The sequence below is a fragment of the Macrobrachium nipponense genome, chromosome 28 (genome assembly GCF_015104395.2).
Source record: "Macrobrachium nipponense isolate FS-2020 chromosome 28, ASM1510439v2, whole genome shotgun sequence".
NCBI lineage: Eukaryota > Metazoa > Arthropoda > Malacostraca > Decapoda > Palaemonidae > Macrobrachium > Macrobrachium nipponense.
The window spans coordinates 11,563,812-11,584,984 of NC_087217.1; the positions used below are offsets into that span (position 1 = coordinate 11,563,812).

A 21,173-nucleotide genomic window follows, 5' to 3' on the forward strand; every position below is an offset into this window, starting at 1 on the left:
GGTTCCACGAAGGTAGCTTCGGTAGTGGTACCTTGGTCGTCTCGAAAGATCTCAATAGATCATGGAGATCCTTATTGTTAGCGAGGTCAAGACCTCTATGGCGAAAGACTACAGATAGAACGCTTCTGTAGCCTTTAATAGTTGACACTGCCAACTTTAGATCTTGTTTCAGATAAAGCAAAGAAGTCCGCGATCTGGCTCACAGAGGTAGTGGTAGAGGAAACTCTTTTTCTCTTACACCAACTTCTAAAGGCTGCCCACTTCGATTGGTAAACCGCGATTGATGATGGTCTCCTCGCGGTGGCGATAGCTTTAGCCACTGATTTCGAAAAACCTCTCGTTCTGGCCAACTTTTGGATAGTCTGAACGCAGTCAGACTCAGAGCGGAGAGGTTTTTGTGGTACCTCTCGAAGTGGGGCTGTTTGAGTAGATCTCTCCTTAACGGAAGAGATCTCGGATAATCCACTAGGTAGAACATCACCTCTGTGAACCAGATCGCTGCGGGCACGGGGGCGATTAAGGTCAACCTCGTCCCCTCCAATGCTGCAAATTTTCTCATCACCTCCCCAGGATCTTGAAGGGGGGAAAAGCGTAGAGATCCAGGCCGTCCAATCCCACCCAGAAGGGCGTCATACTGCTACTGCTCCCGGATCGAGAACCGGGGAGCAATACAGAGGAAGTCTCGCCGTCCTTGATGTTGCGAAGATGTCCACTAAGGGGCATCCCCAAAGACCCCACAGTTCCTGGCATACTTCTTGATTGAGAGTCCCACTCTGTCGGCAATAACTGTCCTTGTCGACTGAGGAGATCTGCCCGGACGTTCTCGACTCCGGCAATGAATCTTGTCAATATTGTGACTTCTCTTTCCTTCGCCCAAAGCAGGATCTCTTTTGCTAGAGAAAACAGGGAGCGAGAGTGTGTTCCTAACTTGTTTCTTCAAGTATGCCATGGGCTGTGGTGTTCGTACCGAGTTGATCTGAAACCACCACGACGGGAGACTTTGTTCTGGAAGAACTAGGAGCGCTAATTGAACCGCTAGCCAAGCTCTTTGAAGTTGATATGCCAGGTTACCTATTCCCCTCTCCAGGTACTGACACTTCCTCCCCCCTAGAGTTGCTCCCCACCCCGTGGATGACGCGTCGAGAACAACACTAGGTCGGGGTTCTGAAGCTTGAGGTATACGCCCTCTGACAGCTTCCACGGATCGAGGCCACCATCTTAGATGGTTCTTCACCTCTTCCGAGATGTTTAACTTCATGTCGAAGTTGTCCTTTTCTGTCCAGCTGTCCGACAGAAAGAACTGAAGAGGTCGGAGGTGTAGCCTCCCCAGGGAAACAAACAAAACTTCTCCAGCGAGGGTAAATGGTCCCCCAGACAGGACTCATCCACATTCCCTCACCGAGCATGAATCTTTCCCTAGAAAGGCTGACACTTTTTCTATGCCTTGTTGCTGACGTTCCTGGGCGGACGGAAAAGCCCGAAAAGCCACTGAATCCATCTGAATCCCAGATACACGATGGACTGTGTTGGGGTCAGATGTGACTTCTCGAAGTTCACCAGAAGTCCCAGGGACGCAGCTAAAGACAGAGTCGTCTTCAAATCCTTCAGGCACCCGGGTCTGCGAGGAGGCTCGTATGAGCCAGTCGTCTAGATAGAGCGAGATTCTGATGTTTGGAAAGATGGAGCCACCTCGCCACGTCTTCATTAAGATGGTGAAGATAAAAGGGGCCGTACTCAGTCCGAAACAAAGAGCCCTGAATTGAAAGACCTTCCCTTTCAATACGAACCGAGGTACTTCATCGATTGGGATGTATCGGGACGTGAAAGTAGGCGTCCTGGAGGTCGAGAGATACCATCCAATCTCCAGGTCTTAAGGCCCCCAGAACTGACTGAGGTGTCTCCATCTTGAACCTCTGCTTCTCTATAAAGAGGTTTAGACGACTTACATCCAAGACGGGCCGCCACCCTCCCGATTGTTTCGGTACAAGAAACAATCTGTTGAAAATCCTGGCGTTGCCAGGTCTAAAACCTGTTCCACTGCTCTTTTCTCGAGCATCTGCTCGAGCAGGTCGAAAAGAATCTTTCGCTTTGTTAGCTGATACGATGGGGACAAGTCCCTGGGAGTGGAAGTCAACGGGGGCGGCTTTATGAAAGGGATCTTGTAACCCTTCTCTATGACGTCGAGAGACCAGGTGTCTGCCTCTCTTACTCTCCAGGCTTCTGCAAACAACTGCAGCCTGGCTCCTACCGTGACTGAAGCACGATCTCTCACTTCTTACCCCTAGACTTGGAAGGGGCTCTACCTCTAGGAAGGCTTCTTCCTCGAGGAGACGATCTAGCGGAAGTCCCTCACGAAAGGGCTTCTGCTTTCTAAACTGTTGCGTTCCAGACGACGTTGAAGGGCCAGCCGGACGTCTCGAAGACTGAGCCAACAGGTCTTGTGTGGCTTTCTCCTGCAGAAACTCACTGCCAGATCCTTCACCATAGCTTGGGGGAAGAGATGACTCGAGAAGGGAGCATACAAAAGTTCTTGTCCTCTGAGCGGGAGAGACAGACTTAGCCGCAGTTGCAGTAAAGCGACCTTTTCTTAAGAAAACCCCTGCTGAAAAATGAGAGGCCAACTCCTCTGAGCCATCCCTGACGGCCTGTCCATGCATGACAATACACTGGGACAGCTCCCCCAAGCTGATCGAGTCTGGCTTACGAGATTGGTTGTCTAAGCTCCAAGACACCAGTCTAAAAAAGTTGAAAACTTCTAAGGACCTAAATAGTCCCTTCAAAAGATGGTCCAGTTCGGAAGTGTCCAGAAACCTTAGCCGATAAAACTAAAAGGGGCCCCTCCCCTTAGGCATCCACCACGCTGGCGAAATCACCTTGAGCCGACGTAGGAACCTTCAATCCTAATTCCTCGCCTGTCTCATACCACATCCCTGCCTTACCGCTAAGTCTAGACGGAGGCAGGGCGAAAGTAGTTCTTCCTTTTGCTTTCCTAGACTCCATCCAGGCGTTTACCTTCCGGAAAGCTCTTTTCGTAGATAACGACGTCTTCATCTTCACGAAACCTGGAGATGGAGGAGAAGGAGGAGCAGATGGCTGAAAAGTATCGCCAAACGAATCACGAAGTAGTCGTGCCAAAACTTGATAATCTGACGAGGCAGACGTAGCAGGTTGATCATCATCAACATCCTCCGAAGAACCGCTAAGTTCTCCTTCTTCCCTACCCGAGTGCAAGTCCGAAGGAAGAGGCAGAAGTCCTTTAGCTCCAAGTCTCCTATCTGAACGATGAAAAGAAGACGAGGGTAACGGATCCTTAACAGTAACAGGATCAGGAGTCACTTTTAGAGGCGAACGTGCCAAAGTCTCGGGAACCACATCCGAGTGACAGCGAACTTCCACATTCATTCAGTCCACAGAGGTCTTGCTAGAACGTCTACGAGCGTCCATCTGACGCAATGTTAGCGTCTCGAGCGTCCAAATCAGCGTCCAACCGAGCGTCCAGCGAAGCGTCCAACGGAGCGTCCATCAAAGAGACTCTTCTACCGTCCCGCGAAGCGTCCTTCCGAACGTCCAGCGAAGAAACTTAATCCACTGCCCCCGACTAACATAACGTTTGAGCGTCAACACTGTCATGTCGAAGAGGTGCAGAACGCAAATCGTCGTCAGCAGAAGCGTCGAGGTCAGAACGCCGAGCGTACCTCTCTACGGAAGGGAGAGGAGCATGCAGAGAACTCTCTCTAACTTGGCGTCTAACGTCACCTCTAGATGAACCCTGGGGAGCAAAACGACGTCTAGAGGACGAAATATCAGAAGACGGGGACGAAAAAGGAGCCATTGGAGAAGACTGCTTAGATCTCTTGATAGGCAGTCTATCGTCTTTTCCTTCGACGCGGGACCGTCTCCTTCGTTTCAGTAAAGCGTCCAGTTGCCGCTGCATCGCAATGATGATCTCCGTCTGAGATGTCTCCTTACGCGGAGACGAGCTGCGCTTGCGAGAAGGAGAGGGGCGAGGGGAACGCCTTCTTCCTTCCCCAGGCCCACAAAAAGCCGTTGGCTTCATAGAGCGACTGGGGCGCTCGAGGGCGTCATCTTCGGATGACGTCCTATACTTCTTCTGGGGCGGAAAGGCTACGCTTTCCGGAGAAGAATGCCACTCAGACATAGCATGACGTGAAGCGTCCAGCTCTTGAAGAGTCCTCTTCAGAGGTCGCGAACCCGATAGAGATTCCCACCCCTTGCGCGGGGAGGACGCGTCGGAAGACGAGAAACAATCCTTAAGGATACGTTGCTCGAGCACGCCTCCTTAAGCAGCCTGGGAAGCGTCCACAGGAAACTGCTGAAGGGACGCCAGATCGGTGGGGGTTCCCGTAACCCTCCTTCGGCCTTCGACATGCCCTCTCCCTGAGTCCTGGGAGTCCGGCAGAGGTCCCAGCCTAGAGGCGCTATAGGGCCGATCTGACGCCCCCTCCACTTCACTAGGGGCACTATCACTGCACTTATTTTGCCTGTTTTCAAGGGCAAGCACTTTAGATTCAAGCGTCTTCAATGATCTAGAATAAGCGAAAGGGCATACCCTCCGCAGACACCACTTGAGGGCCCGAAGGCAACACTACAGGGTTAGGAGACACAAATTCTAAAGGAGGGTTAGAAGGAAGGGGATACATTAATACCCTGTCTGCTACCCGACTTACTCCTGGAGGAAGACCTCCTAATCCTATCACGTTCTAACTTCTTAACGTAGGATTCATACGTCTTCCATTGCAAATCATCTAAGCTTTCACACTCATTACAGCGCAAATCAAATCTACACTCTTGCCCCCTACACCCTTTACACAATGTGTGAGGATCAACCAAGGCTTTTGGAAGCCTAACCTTGCATTCCACTTTCGAGCAAACCCTGGCACTAGCAGAACTACATCCAGACATTTTTAAGGGAAAATTATAAGCCAAAATAAAAAAAAGAGTCCAAATCACGTATGCCAAGCTATCGATCCAATCAAAAAACCAAAAAAGTCAAGAGGATACTCAAGCAATATGAAAAGTTTTCAAAATCCTGAGGCGGAGGTGTGTAAACAGGTGTTTTACGACACCGGCGACAGAAGAAACCTGATAGAAAATGGGAATGGTTCCTGATACCCGCCTCCCAGCGGCGGGAATGGGTACTAACCACCCTAACTCCCACTACGTGTGGTCGTAAGTTTTAGAAATTCTGTCGGACTTCAGAGAATACAGCTATATATATATCTGACAGGTAAGTTTCATGAACAAATCCTGATGTGACACAATCGAGTAGATGAGTATACGCAGGATCTGCTTTCGCTGCATCACGAAGATCCTGAAGTATCCTGTCGGGATCCTGAGCTGGAGACTCGTCTGAAAGCGTAACGGCGTTCACAGCCATGACAGTTCGAAGATGAGCAGCGGAAGAAGCACCCGAGATCTCGTCCTCCTGTGTGGGGTGGCTGACTGGGACGCGAGACAATGCATCTGGGATGCACAGCAACTTACCCGCACGCCACACAGCTGTAAAGATGTAGGCGAGATTTTCTCCTTGAGGCGTTGGAGACGAGAGTTCTCGATGGCATCCAGCGTATAACTGTTCAGAATAGGTATGAGGGGCCCGGTGATCCGTCATCAGAGTAAAATTCTGTAGGCCTGCTAAATATAGCCTACATTTAGAACATTGCCCAGACAACGGCTAGCATCTCAAGCTCGATGGTGTATATCGTGTCTCTGCGCAGCGAGGAACCGGAACAACACTGAACTAGACGCAGGTGTCCATTACCATGGTCCTGCAGGAGGGCATATCCAATGCCGTGGAGGCGTGAAGCGTCCGTCTGAAGAACAACAGGTAGGTCTGGGTCAAAGAGGGCGAGAACTGGTGGACTGGTGAGAGCTAACTTGACACGTTGAAATGCTTCATCATGTCGGGGGTCCAAACAAATGTTTCTCTTGGGACTCATCAGGGGACGTAAAGGTTGAGCTGCAATGGAGATGTCAGGCGTGAACTCCGCTAACTGGTTGACCAATCCCATAAACGATCTGAGGTCTGTCAGGTTAGCAGGGGTTGGGAAATCCTTGATGGCACCGACTTTCTGCTTATCAGCTGAGATGCCGTCTCCTGAGAGATTGTACCCACAGAAATTCACGGAGGGTGCAGCGACCACAAATTTATCCTTGTTGAGTGTGATCCCAAACTTGCGGCACCGGGTGAGCACTTCGTGGATATGATGAAGGTGTGTAGCGTAGTCTTCGTCGTGGAGGAGAAGGTCGTCTATGACCTTAACACAGTTTTGGACACCTTGAAGGGCCATATCACCTCGCAGGCAGAAGGCGTCTCCAGTGGCTGCGAAGCCCATCGGTCCTCTGCAATGTATGAACCGACCATATGGCGTAATAAAGGTGGTTAAATGCTGATCTTCTTCTGCCAGTTCCATCTGCCAGTAACCATAGAGAGCATCAGCTGTGGTGAAATAACGAGCCTTCGGGCCTACACTGCGAATAGCGGCGTAGGGTGTGGGTGAAGGATGGGCTGGACGAGAAACCTGGCTATTCAATTTGGTCAGATCGACAGTGATTCGTACTCCTGTCCCATTCTTGGGAACGACGACGAGAGGGTGGCACCAAACTGACGGGTCATCACCAGCAGGTTTGATTATCCCTTGGGCCACCATGGAGTCAAGCTCTTCTTTGACTTGGTCCTTAAAAGCGAATGGAATCTGTCTTGGGGTGTGGATGGCAAAAGGCACTGCACCATCCTTAAGGTGGATTCTCATGGGAGGACCAGCCATAGGCTTGAGAGGAGCTGTCTTCAACTCTTCTTTCGAGACTAACACATCTTGAAACTCTTGAAGAAAGTATTCCTTTGCTGCTGAAGGTGATGTGGTCGCTGAGATAGGTAGCTCCTTGACTCTAGTAACGTGTTTAACTTCTAAAATAGGTTTAGGGAAATCAGGAGATATTATGGCCAGTTCCTCACAATGACCATAGGATAAAAGTGGAAATTCCACATTTTCATGCACTTGAATCCTGGCAAGACAGGATCGGCTTGCCTAGTGTAAGGGTAGCTTGTAATATACCCAGAGCAGGTGACATTGGAGATCCATCCGCGGTGAACGTCGCACTTTGCGGAGGCGTCTGCAAACAGCTCCTGGAGATACCCAATGTGTCAAGGTGCTGCTTTCCAATAACAGTGACATCGGCACCTGTGTCTGGTAACATTTTAATGCGAGACTTAACATCGCCAAACGACAAGAGGACACAGATAGGTTTGGGCGTCTTGGAAATGGTGCGAGGCGATCCTAGGCGACGACAGCTGGTCCTTGAATCTTGCGATTTGTTGTTGGCTGAAGAGGCACCACTGTTGCTTGAAGATCTGTCCTGACGAAGATTCTTCTTATTCTCCCTACAACACTTATCGAAGTGTCCAATGCGGTGACACAGACGGCACTGGACCTTGCTGGCAGGACACTTCATGGTCCTGGACCAATGGCCAACGCGGTCACAGCTTTTACAAGTACTGTTGGCCGCAGGGCATTTGTCTTGATCATGCTGACGAGCACAGTACTGGCACCAAGTTGCTGGGTTCGAGGGTTTCGGCGAAGGTGGATGCTTTCCGCTTGACTTCTTGCTTCTCTTGTAGGCCGAAACAGCACACAGCTGACTGGGTGGGGCACGTATGGCAGAAGTTGCAGTTTTAGCCGCCTCATACGACCGACAGGTGGTGATGAAATCTTGCAAAGAAGAATTGGCATCCAAGGCGATCAACTTCTGAACCAAGTCCGCGTCTCGAATGCCCATCAAGATAATCATTTTCAGCTGGGTCTCTTCACATGCGACGGCGGTACCTGGGCAAAAATCAACTTCTTCCGCAAGGCGTCGAAGTTTCACATAGAAATCAGCGAAAGATTCGCCTTCCGATTGCTTGCGCTAAAGTAAACTCTCTTCGGCGAAGTACTTCATTCCTTAAACCCTTTATATGTGACTGTAAGGCGTCCAGGACTTCATCTACAGGCTTATCTGTAGAGGGAGATATTTGAAGTGTGTGTTCTAAAACACTAGCGTTTCCAGGGTTAAACACATCCTCATCTGGATCATTTGCTTTTCCTGTGGAAGCTTAGAAAGATCCACCATGACAGCATAGTCATCCCACCGACGTCTCCATTCCCTGAACATCTGGAATGTTGCATCTGCCTTCAGTGGGGGTGGCGTTTGCGCGGTTTGCTTTCTGTGGTGGTGGAAGAGAGGGTTGACTGGAGTTCGAAACCACCTCTGTGCCAGGTGTAAGGGTACCTGAATGAGAATGGATGATTGGTGCAAGAGTTTGAATGAGGGCAGTAAACCTTGCATTCTCCTCTTCTCTTCTAAGATCATCTTCTCTAAGGCGAATTGCTTCTTGTTCCCTTCTTCTTTCTTCTTCACGTTGTCTGTCTTGTCTTCTTGTTTCATCTTCCCTTCTTCTTCTCTCATCCTCATACAAGCGAGATTCCTCTAAAAACTTAATCAAAGCGAGGAAATCTGTCCCAGTAGCTTGAGAGGTAGATGGGGGCTGGTAGCGGGGGCTTAAGAGGTGGTGGAGGGAGAGACTGGATGCTCCAACACTCCCCCCAACACTCAGATGTGGGCGCCCACATTACTGGATTGCCACTGTTCTGTGGGCTCTTCTAAATGGTCTGCAGGCGTACCTTTCGAGTCCGTCATTATTGTTAATGTGCAGTGCGCAAGAATAAAGTTTCAACAAAATTATTAAAATTATTCCAAAACGTCTGATACAAGAATAATAAATAAAATTAGTTGAAGCGTGAGTGTGTGCGTATGTGCGAGAAATACGTCAGCCAACGAGGGGACTATTGAGCGATAGTGTCTGCCTACGGACATGGCATGAGTGTGGGTGTGACAGTCGGTGCTCCGGTAAAGCCACAACAGAATAAATGGGTACTCAATAAAATGACATAACAAATCACTGAGCACACAAAAAAGGCACTATAAAAGCACAATGCACTGCACAACACTTCACTGAGTACTTGAGGCACTACACTGCACACGACATAGAATAAATCAGTAGGGACACGAAAGCACTTTTGAATTGAACGTTCATCCAATATGGCGATGACCGTCCGGTTCCCGATGTCCAAGTCTTGATAAACTTCAAACAATACGACACTTCCAAAGTTCACTGTGCCATGTATGTGTTGGTAAACTCCTTAACCTTAAGTGGAGGGGCAAGGACACAACTTAAATGTAGGTTCTAAATGTCTATTGTAGAAATATATACAAGATCCAGGGGACAAACAGCAGACAGCTTAACAAACAGACAGACGAGACGAGACTGCCTCACGAGAGCAATAATTACAATGTTGCCAATACTTAAATGTTGCCATATCATATTACTGGACTTAACATGGGATACTCTAATGGCGCGCAACATGTGAAATAATGTTTGAACATAATAATAACGTAATAATACTGGTACATGTGAAATGCGTCTTTTTCATGTACCTACACTGGAGACTGGAGATCTTGAACCAGTTCTACCGCTTCTTTGGAAATCATCTGTTCCACTGCCTGCAAAATAGCTAGTCTTCGGACCGAATCCGAGTATCTTGCAGTCAACTCCCTTGGAGTTGTCGTCAAGGGAGGATTTTCCCTGAAGGGGATCAAGTATCCTTTTTTCAGGATCGAGAGGGACCAAGAATCCGCTCCCTTCTGCGCCCAGACTTTGCAAACTGGAGTAGTCTGGCGACCTAACGTTTTATCTGAGGAGGACGCTACTGTTCATTTTAGACTTCCCGAAAATACCATTCTAGATGGTCTACTCCTACCGTTATGGTCTGCGACCTCCTTAAGAGGGGTTCTAGAAGAGGAGGCTCCTCGAAAGGGCTGTACAAAAGAGGGTCTCTCTCTTTTTCAATAGGCACAGCCGCCTCCAAACTTCTTAGCTGAGTGTGTGAGGAGATCCTGAGTTGCCTTCTCCGTTAGAGATTTTGCAACCTCCTTAACCGTCTCCTGTGGGAACAGATGAGAGGACAAAGGGGCGAAAAGAAGAGAGGATCTTTGTAAGGGTGATACGGCTCTTGCTAGAAAAGAGCTAAAGACCGATCTCTTCTTTAAGACTCCTGTTCCGAAAAGCGAGGCAACTTCTACGGAGCCGTCCATAACTGCTCTGTCCAAGCAAGCCAGGACACTTGAAAGTTCTTCCATCGAGACAAAGTCGGTGTCCTGAGCTCTCTTGGCTAATGCTCCCAATACCCAGTCCATGAAATTGAACACTTCTATCTGTAAGTGTCTTAAAGAGGACCCTTTAGAAGGTGGTCCAGCTCACACATGCCCCATGTTGCTTTAGCAGAAAGCAAAGACTTCCTCCTTGATGAGTCTACTAGAGAAGCAAAGTCCGCGTCTGCGGATGAAGGGAGGCCTAACCCCATGGGTTCCTTGGTCTCGTACCATCTTCCAGGTTTCCCTGTTAACTTGGAAGGAGGGCAGGAAAAAACTGTTTTGCCCGCTTCCCTTCTTGAGGCTAACCATTCTGAAAAGGTCTTTAAAGCCTTTTTCATACATAAAGCAGGGCGCATCTTGACGAATGAAGAAGACTTATGAGCTTTGGTTAACTGGGACATTAAAAGATCCTGGTGAAGGAGGATCCGCAGGATGAAGGGAGTCTCCGAACTCCTTGAGAAGTAGAAGAGAGAGCCTCTTGTAGTCCGAAACTGCTACATCTACGGGCTTGTCCTCATCCGACACTTCTTCCAAAGGATCAACTGAAGGAGACCGTTTGGAAGTGATCGGGCTCTTCGCGGGAGAAGTACCCCTTTCCCGAGAAGGGGAGCGCTGAATGATAGAAAAACTTCTATACGAAGAATGAGGCTCCTGGCGGCCAGAAACATTCTTGCGCCTACTAGACTCTTGTTGCCTAGTCACTTGAGGTTCACAAGACTCGCGGCGCTTGATAGGCTCCTGGCGCCCTGATTCAGGGTGCTTGAAAGGCTCCCTGCGCCCTGACTCCTGACACCCTAGCAGGCTCCCTGCGCCCTGACTCCTGACACCTAGCATTGTCTCCTGGCGCCCTGACTCCTGCCGTCTGACTCCTGACGCCCTGAATGCTGGTGCTTGAGAGGCTCTTGACGCCCTGAATGCTGGTGCTTGAGAGGCTCTTGACGCCCTTTCTTGCGTCTCACTGCCTCTTCGCGCCTGACTGTCTCCTGATTCCAATCCTGGTCCTGTAGTCCCAAAGGATCCTGATACTTGAATTGGTTTAGGTTCTCTTCCGGCTCCTTGAACCTAAACCGATCGAGACTTCTGCTCGATTCACGGCATCTAGAAGGGGAGAGGCTACGTACTTCCTGTCTGCCAGGATTCAAAGCCTTGTCCAAAGGAGGGCGCTTATCTCTTGGAGAAGAGCGCCTACAGGGCGAAAGGAATTGCCTGTCAGGAGAAAAACTCCTATCCAAAGAGTCTCTCGACGAAGGCGATAATCGCCTTGGAGAGTGTGGGGGCTCTCTCCTATACGTAGAGGGGCGCTTAGAGGAACTCTTAACAGGGAGCGAAACATCTTTCCTCCTTGTTGAATCCTTAGCAAAAGAGCCTACTAAAGAGGCTAACTGCTCCTGGAGGTTAATCAGGAACTTCTTCGTTGGATCCTGAAGAGAAGGCTCCTCCTGTCTCGCCTTCTTAGGATCCGAGGGCCAATACTCGGGAAAATGCTCTGCGACTGGAATCAAGCCGCGTTCCTTTTTCCTTTTTGCGCCTTCCAGGTTCTCTTCAAAGGGCGCGATTGAGAGGCCGAACTCCATCCTCTTTTAGGAGAGGAAGAGTCCGAGGCCAAAAAACACTCCCTTAGGATGCCTTTTCTGCGGCTATCCGAGGCAGCCTGGGACTTTACAACAGGATCTGCCGAAGGGACGCCTGACCGTTGGGGATGTTCTGCATCCTCCCTGCGGCTTTCGACATGCCTCCTCCCCTGGTCCTGGGAGTTTGGAAGAGGTCTAGGCCTAGGAGCAATGAGGAACCGGTCAGACGCCCCCTCCACTGCACTGGGGACACTGCATAAATCACTATCACCACTCTTACCTTCATTTAACGCTCGTAACTGAGCTTGGAGTTTCTTGATTGAAGCTTTCACATTTTCCCTTTCAGAGGAAGAATCTTTGGATTCAGTACGGGGAGAAGCAGCTGTGGCTAAGGGAAAATCGTTAGTAATAGGAGAGTTATGAACTTCCTGTTCTAGAGAACAAGATCTACTAGATGATCTAGCTGAAGCTTTCCTTACTCTATCTCTCTCAAGTTTCCTAACGTAAGAAGATAACTCCTTCCATTCAAGCTCTGTTAGGTTCTCGCACTCAATACAGGTGTTATTAAAAGAACATTCATTCTCTCTACATTTAGAGCAAACATTATGAGGGTCTACCGACGATTTCGGTAGCCTAACTTTACAACCTTCCCTACTACAAACTCTAAACATAGGTGAAGCCTTAGTATCAGACATCATGAAAGAGTAGTCAATACCAAAGTCGAAAAACAGTCCACAAAAAGCGCATGCCAAGCCAGAGAAAAAACAGAATACGTCACCAAAAAACCAATCCAAATTCTCGGCAAACGAGTTGAAATCCAAGATGGAGGAACGAACAATAGGTGTTGTCCGTTCAACCGACAGAGAAATTATGTCTTAGAAAACGGGAATGGTTCCGGATCCCGCCACCCAGCGGCGGGAATGGGGGATCACCTGACCTACCTGTCGCGTGTGCCGCGAGTTTTGAAATTCTGTCGGGACGACCGAGTCTATAGCTAAGTATATATCTGCTGGGTAAGTTTTCATGTACAAAAACTTTTTACTCTGAAGGAAAAAGAAAATGACATCCCATGAATTAGGGGTAACATTAGTAAACGTACAAAAATGGATACGTATGCACATAGCAGTTCCTGTAGGTATTTTTATGTCAACCAGCGAGGGGGTCTGGAACTTAACCTCGCATAAGTTCGGGGTATTACTGTACAGTTTTAGTCACATTAGGTGACATAACAACATTTCACTTATAACTAATATATGGTGATAGTCAAATTCTTCAAAATCATACAAACTTTCAGAAATATTATCAACCTATTTTACATGTGGCTTACTGGATAGGCATAGGTTGTATCTATACCCTCTAACCAATAAAGCAAGGGATTAACAAATTGGCCTGAATTAATTATCAACCAGATACGCCAAACCCAGTCTATGGCCTAAGATAGTTTGATAGTTTCAGATGGTACATGAAACCTATACATCCACTATTGTATCATCACAATTCACATAATTTTTTTTCTCAGTTATGCTCAAGAATACCTTGAGCTTGGTTAGCTATTTGCCTACAACTGATTAGAGCCATCCCCAGCAATACTGCAGTACTAAATTCTTAACCCATGTCCTATTTAGCATCAGAAATGATCAAATGATAATCGTTTTGGCACTTATTGTTTAGGGGTTGGATTTTTTTCCAGTTTCAAACATTTTAAGACTTTTATTTTAGTAACGAATTTGTAGTTTAAAGATAATGGAACCCTACAGCCTAGGGGACGCAGGAGTGTAGGTGAGGGAAAATGAAATGCCAAATGTATTCTAACATTCCCAAGATAGCCTCCCATGCTACTTCTAGTTTTGATTCTGAAAATGGTGGCGTTTACTGAACATTTGGTTGTTTCGTAAATTTTTCACTTTAAACCTGATTTGTTTTATTTCTGCCATTTATAATTTCTTACATCCTACAATTATGGGGACAACAGTGGGAAACTCAGGTTTTGAGCCGGGGAAAATACAACACACTGTATGGTGACTTACGAACAAGGAATTATTCTAAAATCTCAATGATACTTCTGACAATATTGATTATAAGGTTTGCTGGAGGTTTTTAAAAGTGAAACCACGTATTATTAGGTGTAGTAAAGACGTAGTAAAGTAGATTATGTTAGTGGGAGGCCTGGCATGGACCTGGTGCCCTAGATCAGGTTAGGTTGGATCGTAACCCTGTTATTTTAATTTACAGTGCCCTAGGTTAGATCAGGAGGGGTTCCATGGGGGGAGGGGGTTGAAGGCCCTTGGCCAGGTAAGGACTCTGCATCCTTGGTTTGGTTAAGTCACAATCCTAATTGGTAATTATACACAAGAGCCCCATATGGAAATATCATTTATTAAAATTTTTTGATTGAACAACATACAAAGGGGCATTTACAATGGGGTAAGGTTGAAATAATTTGAAAAATTATGATAATTACTGAAAAAATTAATGATAGTTTTTTTATCATAACAGAAGTGGAAGTCCCTATCAGATTTTATTTGTGCCTGTGCCTTGTGAGTATGTACTATAGAATACATCTCAGGAATATCTTCACTTGCAAAAATGGATCCATATTGAAATGCTGAAATGTGATTGGTTGTTTTTTTGTATTACAAAAATTACTGATCATGGAAATTGGGGTTTCTCTGAAAAATCAGTCGGCAGTCATGGTGGCTTTCATTTAGCTGTTTCCTTCCTGTATATGGAAAACTTTGGGTGTAGAGCTTAATTCCATGGTGAATTTTGTCTTCCTCACACAGATGCTCTTGTCTACGTTCTGGAATGTATTTTACCTAATACTCTGCAGTGTCTCAAGGGATGGGAGATATCATTTATTACCAAAATATTTTGATTGAACAATGAAGAAAATGGTGCAGTATATAGGCTAGTGCTATAGAGGAGAGATAATTTAAGAAATTTACTGTTATTTGTTTACATTTTTACTTTCATCCGCGAGGAGCTGGTACTATAATAATGGCACCCTGAGGAGCTGTAGGTATCATTTTAAAAATTTAAAAAAATAGAACATTTCCCAAATTTCCTTGATAAAAACCTCAAATTATCTTGCCTGTCCTGCATTAGGGTAAAAAACCGCATGGTACAGGGGTGGACCATGTACGATCAATGTGTACAACCCCAAGAAAAGTACATTATAACGCGTCCTGACACCGGAGTAGAGGTCTTTAGCTCCATTCCTCACCAACAGCAAGTCGCGTCTGATGCCCATCTCCGATGTCAGGACTCGTTATAATGTACTTTTTTGGGGGTTGTACCTACACATTGATCGTACATGGTCCACCCCTGTACCATGCAGTTTTTTTACCCTATATACAACCTTTCCTATTGGTAATGTTTCTAAAATTTCATTAATAAAAATTACAGAATTATCCCATATTTGTTATCATTTACAATGTCCCCCGGATAGGTTACATGAAGTTACCCTAGGTTGATTTAAATTCATCCAGTAGGGTAAAATACCAAATGGCCAGCCTCTACAATAGCCAATAGCGGAAACACTTTTCCGAAAATTAATTATGGTCGTAATTTGTAACTAGGGAGAAAAAACTTACTGGGACAGGAAGCTGATTCTTGACTAACGTCTATCCTGCGTTACAGGACGTGTTAAAGTACTTTTTCAGAAAGGTGGTCACGCTACAGTAGAGGCCAGCCATTCGGTATTTTACCCCACACAATATTGTTAGAAAGCTTGAATTTAAAGTCAATACCTAGTAGTAGCATACCCTATACCTACCTAAGGCTAGTAGCTAAGGTCTTACCCCTCTGGGATTGTGCCATATGATAAGGGTTCTTCTACATATTCTATTAGGCTATATAATAACAATAATAATAGGAGTTTTATATGACTTCAAAACCCTCCAAGGTCACGTTAGGTTACTTTCCTAGTACTTCATAAACTTAAAGAAGGAAGGCTTGGCTGCCATTGGTTAGAGGTCAGTAAATCTCATGATATAGGCCTGGCCTACATCGTAAATACTACATAATTTTTTCTCAAAATATTTACAGTAAAGTGAACATTGATTTATTACATCCTGTGATAATCAATATTTCTGAAAAATATATACAAAACCAAATATGGATGATGAAACCTCTCGACTGAAGCCTTTGTTTACAAAATTCCCAATAGCATTACTTAGGGAAACCATAGGAATCATCTACAAAAATCTGCTTACCTGGACAGCGGGAGTTATAGGAAGCCTCCATCTCCCCAAGGCGAGATAAATGAAGTCAATTACAGTGTATATTTACGAATAATAACCGACTATCGAAGATCGTTAACGATCGTAGGCCACGTATCTGCACAGGTCCACAAACCACACGTCACTTTCCGGGGGGACCGGATTCAACGCTCCCTTCCGTATTGCCCTGTCCTTATTGCGTCAGTGCGCATGCGTCAATTTTGTTTCTTTCATTTTATCAGGATTACATTGTACGTAATTGCTGATAAGAAAGTTCTTATTAACTTTCGTCTGAGATTCCATACAATATGCCGTACTGTTATTAATCAGGGAGTAGCTTTACATATGTTATGAGGATATAAAGCTTACGTCGAAACGTGAAATGGGTTAAAAATAAATTCTGTTCGCTACTACCTCTTGCGTAGTCTGTGGGATATTTTTAAGATGTAGGTACTGTAACATTGTTTTCAACTTGTGTCTCATGTGACTCTTCAGACTATACGTCCACGAGGAATTTGTTGGGTTCAGTAAACAACTAGGTAAACATTTCCACAGACACGCGTGTTTCCTTTCTCTGAACCCACTACTACACAACACAGGTAGTACACACATTATTAATGTAGCCATGATATATATATATATATATATATATATATATATATATATATATATATATATATATATATATATATATATATATACTATATCAGAAACACATCATATGCTTCCATCTGGATTTAAGACTAGTGACAAGCCATGTAGGATATATATATATATATATATATATATATAATATATATATATATATATATATATATATATATATATATCAACACTCAAGGACAATCTCAACACTCAAAGGAGATATCTCAACACTCAAAGTGGCCACCTGAATAAGTGATGTGTGCGAATATTACTTTCATCATCACTAAGGAATCGAAAGACTTATTGCAGCATGAGCATTTGAATTCGAGTGCAGTAGCAATTCATTTTCTTGCTTTTTGAGACTAATAGTGAAATTCTATAGCCTACACTATAATGTGCGAAGTTTTAGAGGGACATTGACACGAATTTGAGAAAACCGTCTGACTGGTTTGGCAGCGGTATAGGCCTATAGACAGATATACTTATCAGTTACGATTCTCCTTGGTTTTAAATTATTGCCCGGTAGAGATAATTCGACATAAGTGTTATATGTGGTCTGATATCTGTGAGCATAAAAATTCGCGTGCATAAACGATAAAATTCACACACACAGACACACAAACACACATGCAACTTTTAGTACCTTTCTTGCAGTCAAAGTATACAGGGTCTGCTCACGAGGCGGTACTAACACCTATATCCCCGCCCCTTGTGAAGCGTTATCATTTACAAAAAGTCCATATCTTTATGAAACTATATTTACGATAACATTTTCATATAACTATTTTTGCGATGGCGTTTTTTTTATATAATTTTTTTTCTTATTGCTTGTTGCCATATACTACGTTAAAGTACAAAGAATGCTCTTCCAAATTATATATGGCATATTACAATTACGATTACTTTCAAACCCACAAGCGCTCACAAAAAAAAATTATCTACGCACACCAAAATGTGCAATTACTTCATCCGTCAACCTACGTACTTTCAAGTTTCGTAGCGTATCTGACTAAGGAATGATGATAGAAAGAAACTGAAAAATGATTAGAAAGCTGATAAAATTTACTATCTTATGCATAAATAAAATTGATAGGTGTTCTCAGAAATTTTCGAGGAATTCTAAGTCAAAGACGGACCAAAAATGTTTAATTTTATGTAAATATTTACTACATTTTTCTTACATAATTTTTCATCTTATTAGATTTTGTCATATACCATGTAAAAGTACAAAGAATACCCTTTCAATTGATATATGACACATTACAATTACAATTATTTTCAAACCCATAATCGCGCACAGAAAAATTATCTTCGCACGCAAAAATTATTAAGAAAATTAAGCGTTCGTGGGAGATCTGAAATCAAGCCCCCCTCCCCCTTGTGAAACGTCATCAGATACATCCAGCCAGAATAACGAATACCTTTTTGTACTTTTTTCGAAAATATTATAATCGTTTGAGGCATGCATAATTAATACATTTATGTATACAGTTTGTGTTATATGTAAACTTATGTGTTCGGAAGTATATTTATGTGATATGAAGTGCTAATGAGAAATTTGCTGGAAATGTGTTCACTGTATCATTTTCTTCATCATTTATTCCTTTGATACCTTACATCGTATATGATGTAATTCTTATACTTTTGATATTGTTTTCTTTTTTGTGGTCAAGTCGTGCAAATGTAACTGCCGTTTTTTACACTGCCTGTATCCTCATTTTCTTTGTATTTATTGCATAACAATAAGTATTCATAATAAGATTTGGGAAATATAACTAATCTATCATTCTAACCTTTAGCATAAAAAAAAATTGCTTTTAAAAGTGAGGTATGAACACAGTGACAGAACTAAATACATTTCTTAAGAATTATTTAAAATCTTGATAATATTACTACCTGAGAGAGAGAGAGAGAGATGAGAGAGAGAAGAGTAGAGGATCGAGAGAGAGAGAGAGAGAGAGAGAGAGAGAGAGAGAGAGAGAGAGAGAGAGGCACTTTTTCTCCCAGTCACATTAAACATTCGGAAGATTTTTGTCACAAATTCAGAGAAGCACATATACCACTTCACAACATAAAACTTTTAAGCCTTGACGTAGACTCCCTATTCAAAAAAGTACTAGTACAGGACGTTCTTCAGTTTTTAAGGGAAAAATTATCCCCCTATTCAGATCATTTCCCATTGGCGCTTGACAAAATAATAAAGTTAGTTGAATTATGGGCATCTAAGAACGAATTTTCATTCGGGGAATCATTCTACAAGCAAAAATTCGGGTGTAGTATGGGTAGTCCTTTAAGTCCTGTTTTAACCAATCTGTACATGGAATACTTTGAAACTACAGTAATAAATGCAATAAGACCCAAAAACATGCTGTGGATGAGATATGTGGATGATATCCTAACATTTTGGGATAATAGGTGGGGTAATTTTAATGAATTCCTCTCAAAATTAAATGCATTAGTGCCCAGCATCAAATTTAAAGTTGAATGGGAAACAGACAACAAAATTCCTTTTCTTGATGTTTTAATAATCAGAGACACGACAGAATACAAATTTACCATATACAGAAAACCAACGTTCTCATTTTCATACATTCACTACTTAAGCTATCACGACATTACTATCAAGATAGGTGTAGCTAGCAACCTGTTCTTAAGAGCCTTACGAATTTGTTCCCCAGAATTCCTGGAAAAAGAATTTGAACTAATATGCAAGCAACTTTTGTCTTTAAAGTATCCTGACCATATAATTGAGAAAGCAATTCGCAAAGCAAACGTAATTTTCTTCCGACCCCCTAAAGACAAGACCAGAGATACACCCAACAACAAAATAAAAATTCCTCACCTGGACACGATTAAGAGAGTAATCCACACCCTCAGAAAATCTAACCCTTTTGCATTTACTTACCCAAACACCTTAGCCAAATCCCTGATTAACGTCCAACAAAAGACATCTCCCAAGGACGCTGGGGTTTACGAAATCCCATACCAGGACTGTGACCAATCTTACATCGGATTTACAGGTAAATCACTTCCCCAGAGATTAATACAACACAAACGGTCAGTTAGGTATGGACAACAGAACTCGGCTATTTTCAACCATATAAATGAACATAACCATAGAATAAACTGGAATTTGTCACATGTAATTTATAGCAGCAACTGCCGGTACAAGAGTGAAATGATGGAATCTGCCTTAATAAAAGAGAGGCAGGTAATGAACGTCTCAAAAGGAACATGGATTTCAGATACGAACAACAAGGTTTTCATTCAACCAACACTTAAGAAGATTAAAGGAAGATTATCAGCGGGGGTGACCTAAATTGGCTTGCCTGTGGATGGACCTCTTGGTATAAATACCACCTTTTCTGTGAACTTTTCTCATTCATCTACCTGAAGAGGGAGACAGCAGTCTCTGAAATATAGTACTTTTCTCTTTATATTTTGGTTTTTTATGGGCTCCTTTTATTGGATATATATATATATATATATATATATATATATATATATATATATATATATATATATATATATATCTTGGAGACAGGCTGAGCTGTAAGGGCAGCTTTCATGAGTGAAGGAATTTGGTACGCAAGCGTTTTAATCAAAAGACCGCTCGTCTTGTCGCCAAGCATATACATTCGTTTGTACAGATGTTACAGGTCTAATAGACCAGGGCAATTGCGAAAGTCACATTCCTTTTGGTGAGAAGAAAGAGGTTAGTTGGTACACGCCAGGTGTCGGGAGAGAAAACCCCCATCGTAAAGATGGGTTCTATTCTATGGTATTAGAGACGGAATTCTTTAACCTGACTAATACAATGAACCTATTGACATTCTGGGTCTGGAAGGGAATTCTTAGTCAGGAGGGTAGAGTGATAACTTACTAGTTTTCTTTATGGGCAGATTTGGGTTTTTGTCACTATGACTTTTTAATCATTTTGTTCTATTCTATATTCATCTGCTTTGGGTAATAAATAGTATATTTTTATACTTGCGTGATCTTAATAACCTAATGACATGTTTGCAGACAGAGGGCACCATTGACAACAGATAAGGGTTTCCAATTTGTGTACTTTTAATAAAAGGGTGGTTAGAGTGGTGGCAGGCAGTTTAAGAGGCTTTTTATATATTTTATAAGCTGTAGGTACACTAACGAAGAGACTGGTGACTAGTTAGACATAGATTTTTTTTGGTAGGAAAAGGGGTTATAATCATGTCACAGGCAACTCGGGGCTCTTTTTGCTGATTCAATGAGTTGGGCAGTGAGAAGCTGTACGTCTTTCAGGCTAAGTCCGCGTCAGCCATCTTGGGAATCTTGAATACCAGTATTTTAAAACTTGAAGGGGAAAAGTTTAATTTTCAAAGTATTAATGTGTTTCACAATTGTGGTAAACAGGTCAGGCATATTTGCGGTGCGTATACGAATTTGATTTCCAGTCATATGAAGATGTGAGTGTATTTTCAAGCTTTCTTTCTTATTTTCTCCTTTTTATCTTTTATTTTTTTCCTTTTGTTGTTTATATTCC

At 43.8% G+C, this 21,173-nt stretch overlaps 1 protein-coding gene across 1 annotated transcript in view; it reads right to left on the reverse strand.

Moving 5' to 3' along the window:
• Positions 1 to 16,192, reverse strand: part of LOC135201418 (ubiquitin-conjugating enzyme E2 J1-like) — a 101,626-nt gene extending 85,434 nt beyond the window's left edge. Inside the window, exon 1 of the mRNA XM_064230326.1 lies at positions 15,998 to 16,192. Coding sequence (XP_064086396.1) covers positions 15,998 to 16,028 — 31 coding nt within the window. The 5' untranslated portion in view covers positions 16,029 to 16,192. The remainder of the gene's footprint in view (positions 1 to 15,997) is intronic.
• Positions 16,193 to 21,173: the final 4,981 nt, after the last annotated feature.